Raw genomic sequence first — 13,508 nt, 5'->3', positions numbered from 1 at the left:
ACACACAAGAATGGCAGCATTGCATACCTGCTCCTTGCTTTGGTGAGGCCGACCTGCCCAGGTTTCTCGACGCTGTAGATGAGAGGCGGGCCACCCTGTTTCCTCGTGGAAGACAGAGGACCAGCAACAGTGTCAGCAGTGCCGCATGGGAGGCAGTGGCAGCAGCTGTCAGTTAGGGCAGCATGATCAGGAGGACAGCCATCTAATATGGGAAGAAGGCCAACAACCTCCACCGAGCTGGAAGGGAAGTTACCACCTCTCTCCCAGCATCAGTTCTGCCTGCCACCCCTCAAATTCTCAACTCCCCCACTCCAAAGATCACTGGCTGACGCCTCACACCCTAACCACGTCTATTCTTCGTGCTTGTTCCTCAGAACCCCCTGGCACCCACCAACACAATCCCTTCATGCCCAGGTGCTGTGCACACACATGCCGCCTGACAGCAGTCACCGACAGCAATGTGGGGCATCCACCACAGAGGTGAGGATCTACTGCCTCTTCACCCAGATGACCTGTCTCAAGTGAATTGTTCATGTCAGGCAAAATTATTCTTCCCTCTCACTGACCACATGTCCATTGTCTGCAGGATTTCTACCTGACGAGTCCGGGCCATCCGGAATTGTTTACCCCCACTTCCACCCAAGAGACCACCCCAGAGGAGAGCTCCGAGAAGACCACCACCGAGGCATCACAGCCAGGACCCTCACCTTCCACCAGCGCAGAGACACACACCTCGATGGGTGATAGTGGGCAGGCTTCTGGGACACAATCTGGTGAGCATCACACAGTTGCAGATGAACATCAGATAGAAGAATGAAAATCCAAAGGAGTCAGCAGTCAGAGTTCTGCTGGATCCCAGGACTCAGCTGCATCCCAGTCAGATGCTGAGCCGTTGGACAAGGTTCTCCCAGAGCTGATGAAGATGATAGGCCAGAGCTGTGACATTCAGAAGGGGATGTCAGGGACATTCCAGCAACTGCAAAGCCGATTGGAGGAGTCCGAGCATGTTGCCCAACTACTGTGCCAGGTTGTGGAGGGCACAGCAGACCATCACAAAGTAGGAGATCCTCTGGGGGTGTACTGCAGGGCACCACAAGAGTGGTCGCGGCATTGGAATTGCTTTTTCAGCAGTCCGAAACAGCGCTCAGTGGCAGCATGGGTGGTGGAGTGGGCCTCATTATGTCGAGCCTCCACCTCAGTCTCAGGCCTCCACACCGGCGTCATCAGACAGGGCCTCAGCGGGAATCCCCTGTCCGCCAAGAGCCAACTCGTCATCCTGGGGTGGCCTTCGGTCCGCCAGGTATCTCGAAGTGCCCCAGGTATCTCAAAGTGCCCCAGGATGTAGCTGTCCCTGGGTAGCGTATGCATGTGCATGATACAGAGGTGGAGGTCACGCACAATCTAAACATTCAGGGAGTGGAACCCCTTCCCGTAAATAAAGGGCACTCTTTGATGTCCCAGTGCGTGCAGGGTGACGTGCGACCCATCTAATGCCCCCTGGAGCAGCGTATCCCGGTGATGGCATAGAATCCCGCTGCACAGGCATCTTGGTAGACCTTTTCCAGTTCAAAAGCAATAAAGTCTGATGCCTGGACATACAGGGCATCCGTGACCTCCTGGATGCACCTGTGGGTTCTAGATTGTGAAATGCCGCACAGGTCCCCGCTCGATCCCTGGAATGAACCGGTGGCATTGATGTTGAGGGCTCTGGTGATCTTCATGGCCATCAGCAGTGGGTGTCCTCCACTGGGTGCCAAGTCCGGGAGGTGCTCCCACAAGCCCTCTCCCACCCTTAGCATGACTGTCCCGCTTTCTCTTAGAGTGCCATCCAACGAGCCAGTGCTGGAAAACCTTGCTCAGCACACTCACCCCCGGCCACATCAGGAGCCCCTTGACCCCAGACCTCTGCCGGGAACATTCGGGAGACTGTGCTCAGGTGTCCTCCCCTGATCCCTTTGGTCACGGGAGGATCTCCAGTGCTAAAGCCCAGCTCTTTGTGTTTGATTGTTGGCAGCTGCCTCTTAAGATGCTGACACTCCAAGAGTTCAGGCACACTGTTCAGGCTTCAAAGTTTCCTTGAAATGCTATGCACTAATCATTCCCTGAGACATGGCACCTGCACCCTCAAGGAAGCACTTGAGAGTTGAGAATATTTTGTTTATTAAACAGTCAACAGTACCAAAAATTTTTTTAATCAACTGCGTAACATTCCGCATAGCACACTAACCATTAAACAACAAGGAAACGTCACCATTCCATATTAGTACCAATACAAAGCTATATCAGCTCATTTTCACAAAGAAAACAAAAACACGGTATCACCCCCTCGCAGGTTCCTCAACAGAAACGGAGGATAAACCTGAGAATGTGCTATAATGTCCAGAACTTTGTCGTAGAAATGATCTTTCCATCAATGTGTTACTTGTTCCAAATATCAGTGCCATGCTCCGTTCAGAAGCCACAGCTATGCAGACCCTTCCACACGGCCCAATCTCACTGCATCCAAATCCTGACATCCACATATTCCACCAGTGCTCAAGGTGAAATTGAACTTCCTTGACCTTCAGCATGTTTAACCCACTGTGAAGTGCCAGTTACATGCAGATCTCAGCACACCAGCAACAAAAACATCAGCAATCTGCAAAAGCATTTCTTCAACAGTGTCATCAGGTGGCCCATTTGGAACACTATCGCACACCAGGCCCCGCAATGTCTTCTTGCTTCAAACTGGATTGCTTTCTGAACGCGTACGTCCCCCTGAGCCCGGTATTTCAGGATCCAGGTTCTCTTACAAATAATTGTCCTTTTTTCCGGCTACAGAAAAGAAAGAAAACAGCAACAGCAGCCTCCAGGCATCTGCAGCCGCAAGCAGCAAACACAACCTGCAAATATTTTAGTTTATTGACAGTATCAAATTATAAAGGACAATACAATGCTGACACCAATCACTTGACAGCCTGTGGTAGGCTATATTAGGGGTATTGCGGTACCTAGGTGGGATGTACCTTATACTGTAGTATGAGTGGTAGAACCTGCCTGCTGGTTCCGCCCAGCAGGTGGAGCATAAGAGTCTGTGTTTCACCCACAGCAGTCATTCTGTACCGGAGCTGCTGGGGTAACTACTTGTTCATTAAAGCCTTCAATTGGACTACAATCTCGCTTCAGTAGCGATTGATCGTGCATCACACCCAGAAACCCCAACCCGGCAACCCCTACAGTGGACCTGCGTCAGTGGAAAGCCACATGGTAAGCCAACCACCAGAAAATCTCACTGACCTGGAGCATAGCGGAGGAGGCAGAGAAAGTGAAAACCCCCTCCCCCTTTCCAGCACTGAGCACTGGCTGCATTTTCCAACAACCTCCAGGCCACAGAGACAGGAGGGGCTGCACTGGCAAAAACATAATCCACAAATACACAGGTACATAGTATCCATCATACAATTCCCCCCTCCCAACAAACATAGAGCAAAAGGAAACCAAGGAACACCTGCACAGCTTCCATAACAGGAGCAGCAGATGGCTACTGAACATAAAAAGTCACCAGTAGTCCATGAAAGTGTCCCGGCACAATCTCCGGGCTGCGCAGTCGAGCTGGGCTGCCCTCCCCACCACAGGACCACAGGGCATTAACAGGTGGCCCACAGCTCCAGAACCGAATACACAGTCAACACACAAAACAGACCTTTAAAAACATCCACAGTCTGCTCAAGCAAGTCCTCCTGCATTCTCAACCCGGTAGTAGGCCCACCAAAATCCTCCCCTCGCTAAACTCCAGGTAAAAGAGACCGAAAGGCAACCACCTTCTTTCCTCCTTCTACTCGTCCAGAAAGCAGCAAGTAATTCCAAGGGGGAGAGGCAGCAAGCAAGCAGAAAAGGCAGCAGCAAACAGCAACAAATTCTCAGCTGAAGCCTTCAGGCATTTGTTGCCAAGCAGAAGCAAGCAGCAAACACAACCTGCAGCTGGGAAATGCTCTCACAAGTAATTTAACATTTGCAATCGCCTTCAGCTGTGCAACTAGAGGCTGCTTACAGTCAAAGGCAATGAAATTGACTTTCAGCATTGAAGCCAAAGCAGGCCTTTGTCCTGGAAGAGTCTGGTAGGACAGGCTGCTTGAAGGCCTCACAGATGCAAAACCTACCCCCCCCGGGCCTAGGGGTAACCCCCGACCTGAGACGCTTTAGCCTCCCCTCTGCCCGACCAAGCCCAAACCGTGACCCCAAAAGAAGTACTAAAGGGCGCCCATGTAACTTCCCACTGTGGAATCAGGTAATTCCTGGGAAGCTATTGCATTCGAATTCAATCTCACTAATGAGATTCATGTGAATGCAAATGAGGGTTAATGATATGCTTGCCACTTTGGGGCGAAATCTGGAACTCGGCGTCAGGAGTAAGCCGGGTGAATTTCAAATTGGTTCATGCCAGGGGCAAATCTCGATTTTGGCCTTCCCTGCTATTTACCCGGCGCACCCAGATCTGTGCCACGCGCAACACAGTGGTAACGTTGCGCCCTTTATCTCTGGTAAGGGAGTCAGAGATCATAGAAGTTAGAGGAGATGGCTTTTTAGAGAGAGTTGTCAGACAATGGAATACTTTGCCACAGGAAAACAGTGAAGCAGAAATCATTGATTATTTTAAGAGAAAATGGATAAATATCGGAAAAGAGAAAGAAACAAGGCTTTGGGAGGGAATAGGGACATTAGATTAATTTTGTGCTGCTGTAAAACTGGCACATATGATGGGCTTAACAACCTCTTGCTCTGCTGGAATTTTCCAGCTTAATGCACAACCTTTAGCTTCAGAAAGGATATGTAGAAAAAAAATTATTTTGAACTTCGAGTGTTTCAGAAGCAATGAATTACTCTTGAAGTGTAATTGCTGTTGTGTATCCAAACACTGTAGCCAAATTGCGCACAGGAAGTTATGGCAAACAACAGTGAGATAAATGATTCGTTAATCTGTTCAAGATGTTGACGAAGGGATAAAAATTGGCTCGGTGTTGCTCTTCTCCAAACAGTGTCTTGGGATCTTTTATATCCACCTGAACAAGCAGACAACCTCAGATTAACATCGCGTATAAAATATGGCACCTCTAGCAATGGAACACTTGCTCAGCACCCTTTGGATTTTTGTGGGGGGTTCATGGCGAGAGGAAAAATAATCATATCAGAGCAAAAGAAAGTTGGCCTGAACTATACTTTCACGTTTTGGATGTGTATGCATTAGTCTGTAGAGAAATCAGATCAGTTTCTGCTGACTTCTCAACTGCTGTATTAACAAGTTAACAATCTAACTTTGTTTCTCGCTATTTTTCTAGGAACACATCGATAAGGCCATTGACCTGAAGCGAAATGACCCTTCTTTATACTACTTGTTGGGCAGATGGTGCTATGAGGTAATAAGTCGTGTATAAAGAGGAGGGGGTTGCTTTCATAGTATATCCTGTGTAATACAAAGTTGGCAGTCGCTGGTTACGTTTGACAATATATTTCCTTGGCACTGAGCTCCTAATCATGTGTTGCTGAAAAAAAATATGAATCAAGGCTCTTCATTTACAGCGTGCCTCATGCTTTTTGCGTGTATATTTCTTTTTGAACTCTTCAACCACATCTGTGTCCATAGGATGAAATGTGACACTCCACTTTGTATGATAGCAATGCTTGTTCTGTCATTATTTAGCTTACATACTTCATGTTGTCTCTTTCTTGTTTCATAGAATCTTTACAGTGCAGAAGGAGGCTATTCAGCCCATTGAGTCTACACCCAAACCTCTGAAAGAGCACCCTACCTAGGCTCACTCCCCACCCCATTGCTGTAACCCCATAACCCCACCTAACCTTTGGACACTAAGGGACAATTAGTCAATTCACCTAACCTGCTCATTTTTGAACAAAGAAGTATGGGTTGGATTATATAGAGGTGTCCAGGCTGATGGCCCTCCCATGTCTTTGTAAAATAGGGCATCATAATAGCAGAAGCCCTAACTCTTCACTAAACAAGTAATTAGCTGATGGTTCAAGTAATTAAGCAAAAATTGACTGATATTTTACTTTGCCCGTCCCATTTTGCGGGGTGCACACAAGCCAAATAGGGTGGGAGAGGTGAAGGCAGAGATTTCTGGCAGCTATTCTGGGCAATACAAGAACAGTAGAGAAGCTGGAAACAGGGCAATTCTGAGAGTGGATGGAGCAGCTGAATCTGCTGATGGAGGAAAGCATGTTAACCTGTGGATCATTGGATATATTTGTGAGGTACACCAGTTTAAAGAAGGAAATGTAAGGGAGTGAGAGATCAGGAAGCCTGGAAAAAGGAGGATCCCTGAAACAGAAGGCTCCAAATGGCAGTTCAGAGGTCAATGTCCTCACGGAAATTGTGCAATCTGGAGGAGGCTCAAGGAAGACAGGAGAAGGAATGATAAGATGGCAAATTGCCAGGCACAGCTATGGCCTGCTGACTATGTGTGAGGACCTTTGTATTGCTCAAAAGGACAGAGACCAATGTCACCAAGGAGAAGACCTTACACTGCACGCACAGTTTAAAGAGGATGAACTACCTCCAGATGTCACAGCACCAGTGTCTTTGCAGAATAATCTCTTCTGAGGGCGGTACGGTGGCGCAGTGGTTAGCACTGCTGCCGCATGGTGCCAAGGACCCGGGTTTGATCCTGGCCCCAGGTCACCATCCGTGTGAAGTTTGCAAATTTTCCCTATGTCTGCATGGGTCTCACCCCCACAACCCAAAGATGTGCAGGGTAGGTGGATTGGCCATGCTAAATTGCCCCTTAATTCGGAAAAAAAACTAATTGGGTACTCTAAATTTACAAAAAGAAAGAATAATCTCTCCTGGGAAACATTCCGAGATGCTGGCAGGGGTAATTAGATAAGGTTTTGTAGGTGGACGTCTGATGCCTACAGCTTTGAAGACGACCGTGGTCTTGAACATTTATGCTACAGGTTCATGCCAGGCATCAGCTGGAGCATTTTGCAGGCTGCGGCATATCATTGCATCAAAGAAGTGACGGATGCACATTTTAGAAGAGAGGGTGACTTCATCACCTACACCACAGATGAGGTTAGACAGGTCAACAGAGCCAGATGATTTAGTTGCATAGCAGTATTCTCCAAAGCTCAGGAAGTGATGGAATGGCCATTAAGGCTCATAGTGGGCTAGTCAGGGGCATTTGTGAGCTACAACGGACTTCACTCCCAGAATGTGCAACTTGGTTGTGGACATCGCCTCAAATAATGAATCTGTACAGTATTCTGAAGACAAAACGGAGGAGCCTTGCTGACCAGTCTCAGCCCCTGAGGTACCGCAGTGGGTGCTAGAGAAACTCGAATAACCCTTCAGAAATATGCTCCCACATCAGGGACAAGGTTTTCCACTTGCCTTTTCAGAACCAAGAAAGTCATACAGCCTCTTGCAGCACTGCAGACAGGTCCTCCAAATGATCCCATAGCAGCTGACCACCTCTGCCACCTCCATCCAGGCTTGTTTGTTCTGGCAAGTAGGCCTCCTCTCCCATCCTGCAGCATTAGATATTCCAGCCAATCGGTCTCAGCAAGTAGGAGGTCATGCAGGGAGTCATCATCAAACGTTAGGGCTGTCCAGCCTTTTACCTCCCCCATTTTTCCTGGTAACCACTGCAATGGGGTAGGTCACTCTGATCCAGTGTGGTGGTGCCCTTGATGAGTAAATTATGTTTCCTCCTTTGTTATCTGGGCCACCAGGGTCTAAGGCACAGTTAGTACAAGAGTCACCAGATTGACAACATATTTTCTGCCCTAAACGTTCTCAACTCCTTAATTTTCTGCAATCAAATTGCCTTGCCTTAATTATGAGTCTGCCAATTAAAGGTTACTGCTCCCTGAACATGTCTTCACCTAATGAAGAAAAGTTGAATCGGTTGAGTTTACAATAAAGAGAGGTGATCTTATTGAAACATAAAAGTCCCTGAGGAGATTTGATTGGGTGGATGCCTGGAGAATGTTTTCTCTTGTGGGTCGACCAAAACTAGTGGACACAGTTTAAAAATAAGGTCTCCCTTTTAAGGCAGAGATGAGATTTTATTTTCTCTGAGAGTCATTAATCTGTGGAATTCTCTTCCCCAAATAGCAGTGGAGGCTGGGTCATTGAATTTATTCATGGCAGTGTTAGATTTTTGACAGACAAGGGAGTCGAGGGTTATGGGGTCAGGAGGCAAAGTCAAATTGAGACCACAATAATGGTGGAGCAAGCTTGAAGGGCCGAATGGCCTACTCTGGTTTCTAAGCCTTATGTTCCACTGTTCCTATGCCCTCCTGAAAATTGGCAGCCCTTGAAATTGATTGCCTATTTCCAGTTCACGGCCTGACCCCACTACCGTAGGGACCATAGCCCACAATTGATGAGGACCCCACTGGCACAGCACTAATTAGTCGGTGGTCCTGCTAGCCGATCATTAATTGGCTAGCTGATGCTTTATTGTGCCAGAAACATTAACATGGGTGGGATCAGGCCCACTGTGCTCTTTCCCTTACACCTCTGAAGTCACCAGGATATGTTAAAAACAGCCCATTTGTCTCTTACCTCATGGAGCATATCATGGCGGGTACAATGTCCATCTGGGATTCAGTTATGCTGTTCAATACGATCACAGCTGATCTTCCACCTCAATTCCATTTTTCCACCTGATCCCCATACCACTGGATTCCTGGAGGGGCCATACATCTGTTTATCTCAACCTTAAATATACGCAACCCTCTGGGTCCTAAATGTTCAGCCCCTTATCCTGAGACTGTCTCCCCATGTCTAGCCCCTTCAGGATTGTAGTTAGAATTTAACATTTACACAAAATAATCGGCATGTTCAAAATTTAATGACTTAAAGGAAAAACCTGAACAAATTTTGAAGACCTGACAGTTCACAATGTTTTATTGAACGATGATCATTTTGCTGGTTGGGTTATAAAGTAAGGATTCTGCACATTTATGAAGAGATCTGAAGCGTTGAAATCGCACTGGAGTAGGCATCGGACCACAGACCCTGCTAAATGCCACAGTAGCATTACAAATGGAGCACTAAAGAGGTTTTAGAGAACTGTTTTTGTAATGTAGTAACTATTAATATCATTGGGATAAAATATTGATAATTGTAAAGCTAATTGTTTGATAATGTGGTCAATTCTGTGTTTAAATTAAAGTTTGTTTAAACATAAAAGATAACTGAGGGGAAGCATCCTTTCCTCAGTTTTATGAATAGAAAAATTGTTTGTGGGACTTCCGGGTGCGGCGATGACCAGCTGAGTCGCACGTTTCGGCAGCTCCCTGTGAAACGGACTTTTGGGCTCTTGATAGGAGCCCCAACGGCAATTTTAACGGCTGAAAACACCGTGCGGTAAACCAGAAGGGTGTTCCCCCTGGACACGGATGGAAAAAGGAGAGGAAAGTGGCCGGATTGCAGCGGATCCTTTGGAACAACGGCAAGGAAGGCAAGCAGAAACCAAGATGGCGTCGGAAGGTGGCAGTTTCATATGGGGCCCTGAACAACAAGAGTTTTTGAAACGCTGCGTGGAGGAGATAAAAAAGGAAATGAAGAAAGAGTTGTTGGCCCCGATATTACAGGCGATTGAAGGGCTGAAAGAGGAACAAAAGACCCAGGAGCAGGAGCTTCGGGTCGTGAAGGCGAAAGCAGCAGAGAATGAAAACGACATACAGGGCCTGGTGGTGAAGTCGGAGATACAGGAGGCACACCAGAAACGATCTGTGGAGAGGTTGGAGGCACTGGAAAATAACGCAAGGAGGAACAACTTGAGGATTCTTGGCCTTCCTGAAGGTGTGGAGGGGGCGGACGTCGGGGCATATGTGAGCACGATGCTGCACTCGTTAATGGGAGTGGAGGCCCCGACGGGTCCGTTGGAGGTGGAGGGAGCATACCGAGTTATGGTGCGAGGACCGAGAGCAGGAGAAGCTCCCAGAGCCATAGTGGTGAGATTTCTCCGTTTTAAGGATAGAGAAATGGTCCTTAGATGGGCGAAGAAAACTCGGTGTAGTAAATGGGAGAACGCGGTGATCCGCGTCTATCAAGATTGGAGTGCGGAGGTGGCGAGAAGGAGGGCGAGCTTTAATCGGGCCAAAGCGGTACTTCACAAAAAAAAGATAAAGTTTGGAATGCTGCAACCGGCAAGACTGTGGGTCACATATCAAGGGAGGCACCACTACTTTGAGACGGCGGATGAAGCGTGGACTTTTATTGTAGAAGAAAAATTGGAATGATTGGACTACGAAAATGAACGTTTGGACAAAGTGGTGGGACGAGTGGGGGGGGGGGGGGGGCGGGGCGAAGAGGGATTGTATGATTAATCCTGCGGTATGGTAACTTTTCTTTCTCCCACAGGTGGTGATGGGGGGAGGTGGGGAGGGAGAGGAGATGGGGCGTTGGCCATGGGAGGCGGGGCCGAGGGAGAGGCGCGGGCTTGGTTCCCGCGCTATGATAATTATGGCGGGAATAGAGAAGCAGGAAGGAGGGGGCACCGCACGGGGCGAGCCGTGATCACGGGGGGAAGCCGAGGTCAGCCAGAGTTTGCTGACTTCTGGGAGCAACATGAGGGGAGTAATTACGCTAGCGGGGGGTCTAGCGGGGGGGGGGGGGAGGGGGGAATTACTGGGTTGCTGCTGCTGGGGAAAGGGGGGAGTGGGTGCGGGAAAGGATGGGCGGGGGGGCACCGTCTGGGAGAAATACAGCCGCGTGGGAACTGGGCGAGAAGCTGGAAAAAGATGATGGCTAACCGGCAAGGGGGGAGGGGGGGAAGCCCCCCAACTCGGCTGATCACGTGGAACGTGAGGGGGCTTAACGGGCCGATAAAGAGGGCACGAGTACTCGCACACCTTAAGAAACTTAAAGCAGATGTGGTCATGTTACAGGAAACGCACCTGAAACTGATAGATCAGGTTAGGTTGCGCAAAGGATGGGTAGGGCAGGTGTTCCATTCGGGGCTGGATGCGAAAAACAGGGGGGTGGCTATATTAGTGGGAAAGCGGGTAATGTTCGAGGCAAAGACTATAGTGGCGGATAACGGGGGCAGATACGTGATGGTGAGTGGCAAATTACAGGGAGAGATGGTGGTGTTGGTAAACGTGTATGCCCCGAATTGGGACGATGCCAATTTTATGAGGCGAATGCTAGGACGCATCCCAGACCTAGAGACCGGAAAGCTGATAATGGGGGGAGACTTTAACACGGTGTTGGAACCAAGGCTGGATAGGTCGAAGTCCAGGACTGGTAGGAGGCCGGCAGCAGCCAAGGTGCTTAAGGATTTTATGGAGCAGATGGGAGGGGTGGACCCGTGGAGATTCAGTAGACCTAGGAGTAAGGAGTTCTCGTTTTTCTCCTATGTCCATAAAGTCTATTCACGCATAGACTTTTTTGTGTTGGGTAGGGCATTGATCCCGAGGGTGAGGGGAACGGAATATACGGCTATAGCCATTTCGGATCATGCCCCACACTGGGTAGACTTGGAGATAGGGGAGGAAACAAGAGGGCGTCCACCCTGGAGAATGGATATGGGACTAATGGCGGATGAGGGGGTGTGCTTAAGGGTGAGGGGATGCATTGAAAAGTACTTGGAACTCAATGACAATGGGGAGGTTCAGGTGGGAGTGGTCTGGGAGGCGTTGAAGGCGGTGGTTAGGGGGGAGCTGATATCAATAAGGACACATAAAGGGAAGCAGGAGAGTAAGGAACGGGAGCGGTTGTTGCAAGAACTTTTGAGGGTGGACAGACAGTATGCGGAAGCACCGGAGGAGGGACTGTATAGGGAAAGGCAAAGACTGCATGTGGAATTTGACTTGCTGACCACAGGCACTGCAGAGGCACAATGGAGGAAGGCGCAGGGTGTACAGTATGAATATGGAGAGAAGGCGAGCAGATTGCTGGCACACCAATTGAGGAAAAGGGGAGCAGCGAGGGAAATAGGGGGGGTGAGAGACGAAGATGGAGAGACGGAGCGGGGAGCGGAGAGAGTGAATGAAGTGTTCAAGACATTTTATAAAAAATTGTATGAAGCTCAACCCCCGGATGGGAGGGAGAGAATGATGGAGTTTTTGGATCGGCTGGAAATTCCCAAGGTGGAAGAGCAGGAAAGGATGGGATTGGGAGCACAGATCACGGTAGAAGAAGTGGTGAAAGGAATTAGGAACATGCAGACGGGAAAGGCCCCGGGACCGGACGGATTCCCAGTTGAATTTTACAGAAAATATTTGGACTTGCTCGCCCCGCTACTGACGAGGACCTTCAACGAGGCAAAGGAAAGGGGACAACTGCCCCCGACTATGTCAGAAGCAACGATATCGCTTCTTTTAAAGAAGGAAAAGGATCCGCTACAATGCGGGTCCTACAGACCAATCTCCCTCCTCAATGTAGATGCCAAGGTCTTGGCCAAGGTAATGGCAATGAGAATAGAGGAATGTGTCCCGGGGGTGGTTCATGAGGACCAAACTGGGTTTGTGAAGGGGAGACAGCTGAACACGAACATACGGAGGTTGTTAGGCGTAATGATGATGGCCCCACCAGAGGGTGAAACGGAGATAGTAGTGGCGATGGATGCCGAGAAAGCATTTGATAGAGTGGAGTGGGATTATCTGTGGGAGGTGTTGAGGAGATTTGGGTTCGGAGAGGGGTATGTTAGATGGGTGCAGCTGTTGTATAGGGCCCCAGTGGCGAGTGTGGTCACGAATGGACGGGGATCGGCATATTTTCGGCTCCACAGAGGGACAAGGCAGGGATGTCCTCTGTCCCCATTACTGTTTGCACTGGCGATTGAGCCCCTGGCGATAGCGCTGAGAGGTTCCAAGGGATGGAGGGGAATACTTAGGGGAGGAGAAGAACACCGGGTATCTTTATATGCGGATGATCTGCTACTATATGTGGCGGATCCAGCGGAGGGGATGCCAGAAATAATGCGGATACTTGGGGAGTTTGGGGATTTTTCAGGGTATAAATTGAACATGGGAAAGAGTGAGCTGTTTGTGGTGCATCCAGGGGAGCAGAGTAGAGAAATAGAAGACCTACCGTTGAGGAAGGTAACAAGAGACTTTCGTTACCTGGGGATCCAGATAGCTAAGAATTGGGGCACATTGCACAGGCTAAATTTGACGCGGTTGGTGGAACAGATGGAGGAAGATTTCAAGAGATGGGACATGGTAGCATTGTCAATGGCAGGGAGGGTGCAGGCAGTTAAGATGGTGGTCCTCCCGAGATTCCTTTTTGTGTTTCAGTGTCTCCCGGTGGTGATCACGAAGGCTTTTTTCAAAAGGATAGAAAAGAGTATTATGGGTTTTGTTTGGGCCGGGAAGACTCCGAGAGTGAGGAAGGGATTCTTACAGCGTAGTAGGGATAGGGGGGGGCTGGCACTACCGAGCCTAAGTGAGTATTATTGGGCCGCTAATATTTCAATGGTGAGTAAGTGGATGGGAGAGGAGGAAGGAGCGGCGTGGAAGAGATTAGAGAGGGCGTCCTGTAGGGGGACCAGCCT

At 49.0% G+C, this 13,508-nt stretch overlaps 1 protein-coding gene across 2 annotated transcripts in view; it reads left to right on the top strand.

Moving 5' to 3' along the window:
- Positions 1 to 13,508, top strand: part of LOC140398093 (regulator of microtubule dynamics protein 3-like) — a 583,369-nt gene that overhangs the window by 478,902 nt on the left and 90,959 nt on the right. For both annotated transcript variants that reach the window (XM_072486340.1, XM_072486332.1), the window contains exon 8: positions 5,316 to 5,393. In XM_072486340.1, the coding sequence (XP_072342441.1) occupies positions 5,316 to 5,393 (78 nt within the window). The remainder of the gene's footprint in view (positions 1 to 5,315; positions 5,394 to 13,508) is intronic.

Source organism: Scyliorhinus torazame, chromosome 2 (genome assembly GCF_047496885.1).
Source record: "Scyliorhinus torazame isolate Kashiwa2021f chromosome 2, sScyTor2.1, whole genome shotgun sequence".
Classification (NCBI taxonomy): Eukaryota; Metazoa; Chordata; class Chondrichthyes; order Carcharhiniformes; family Scyliorhinidae; genus Scyliorhinus; species Scyliorhinus torazame.
The sequence above is the reverse complement of the archived record's forward strand: the minus strand, read 5'-3'. Positions and strand labels throughout refer to the sequence as shown.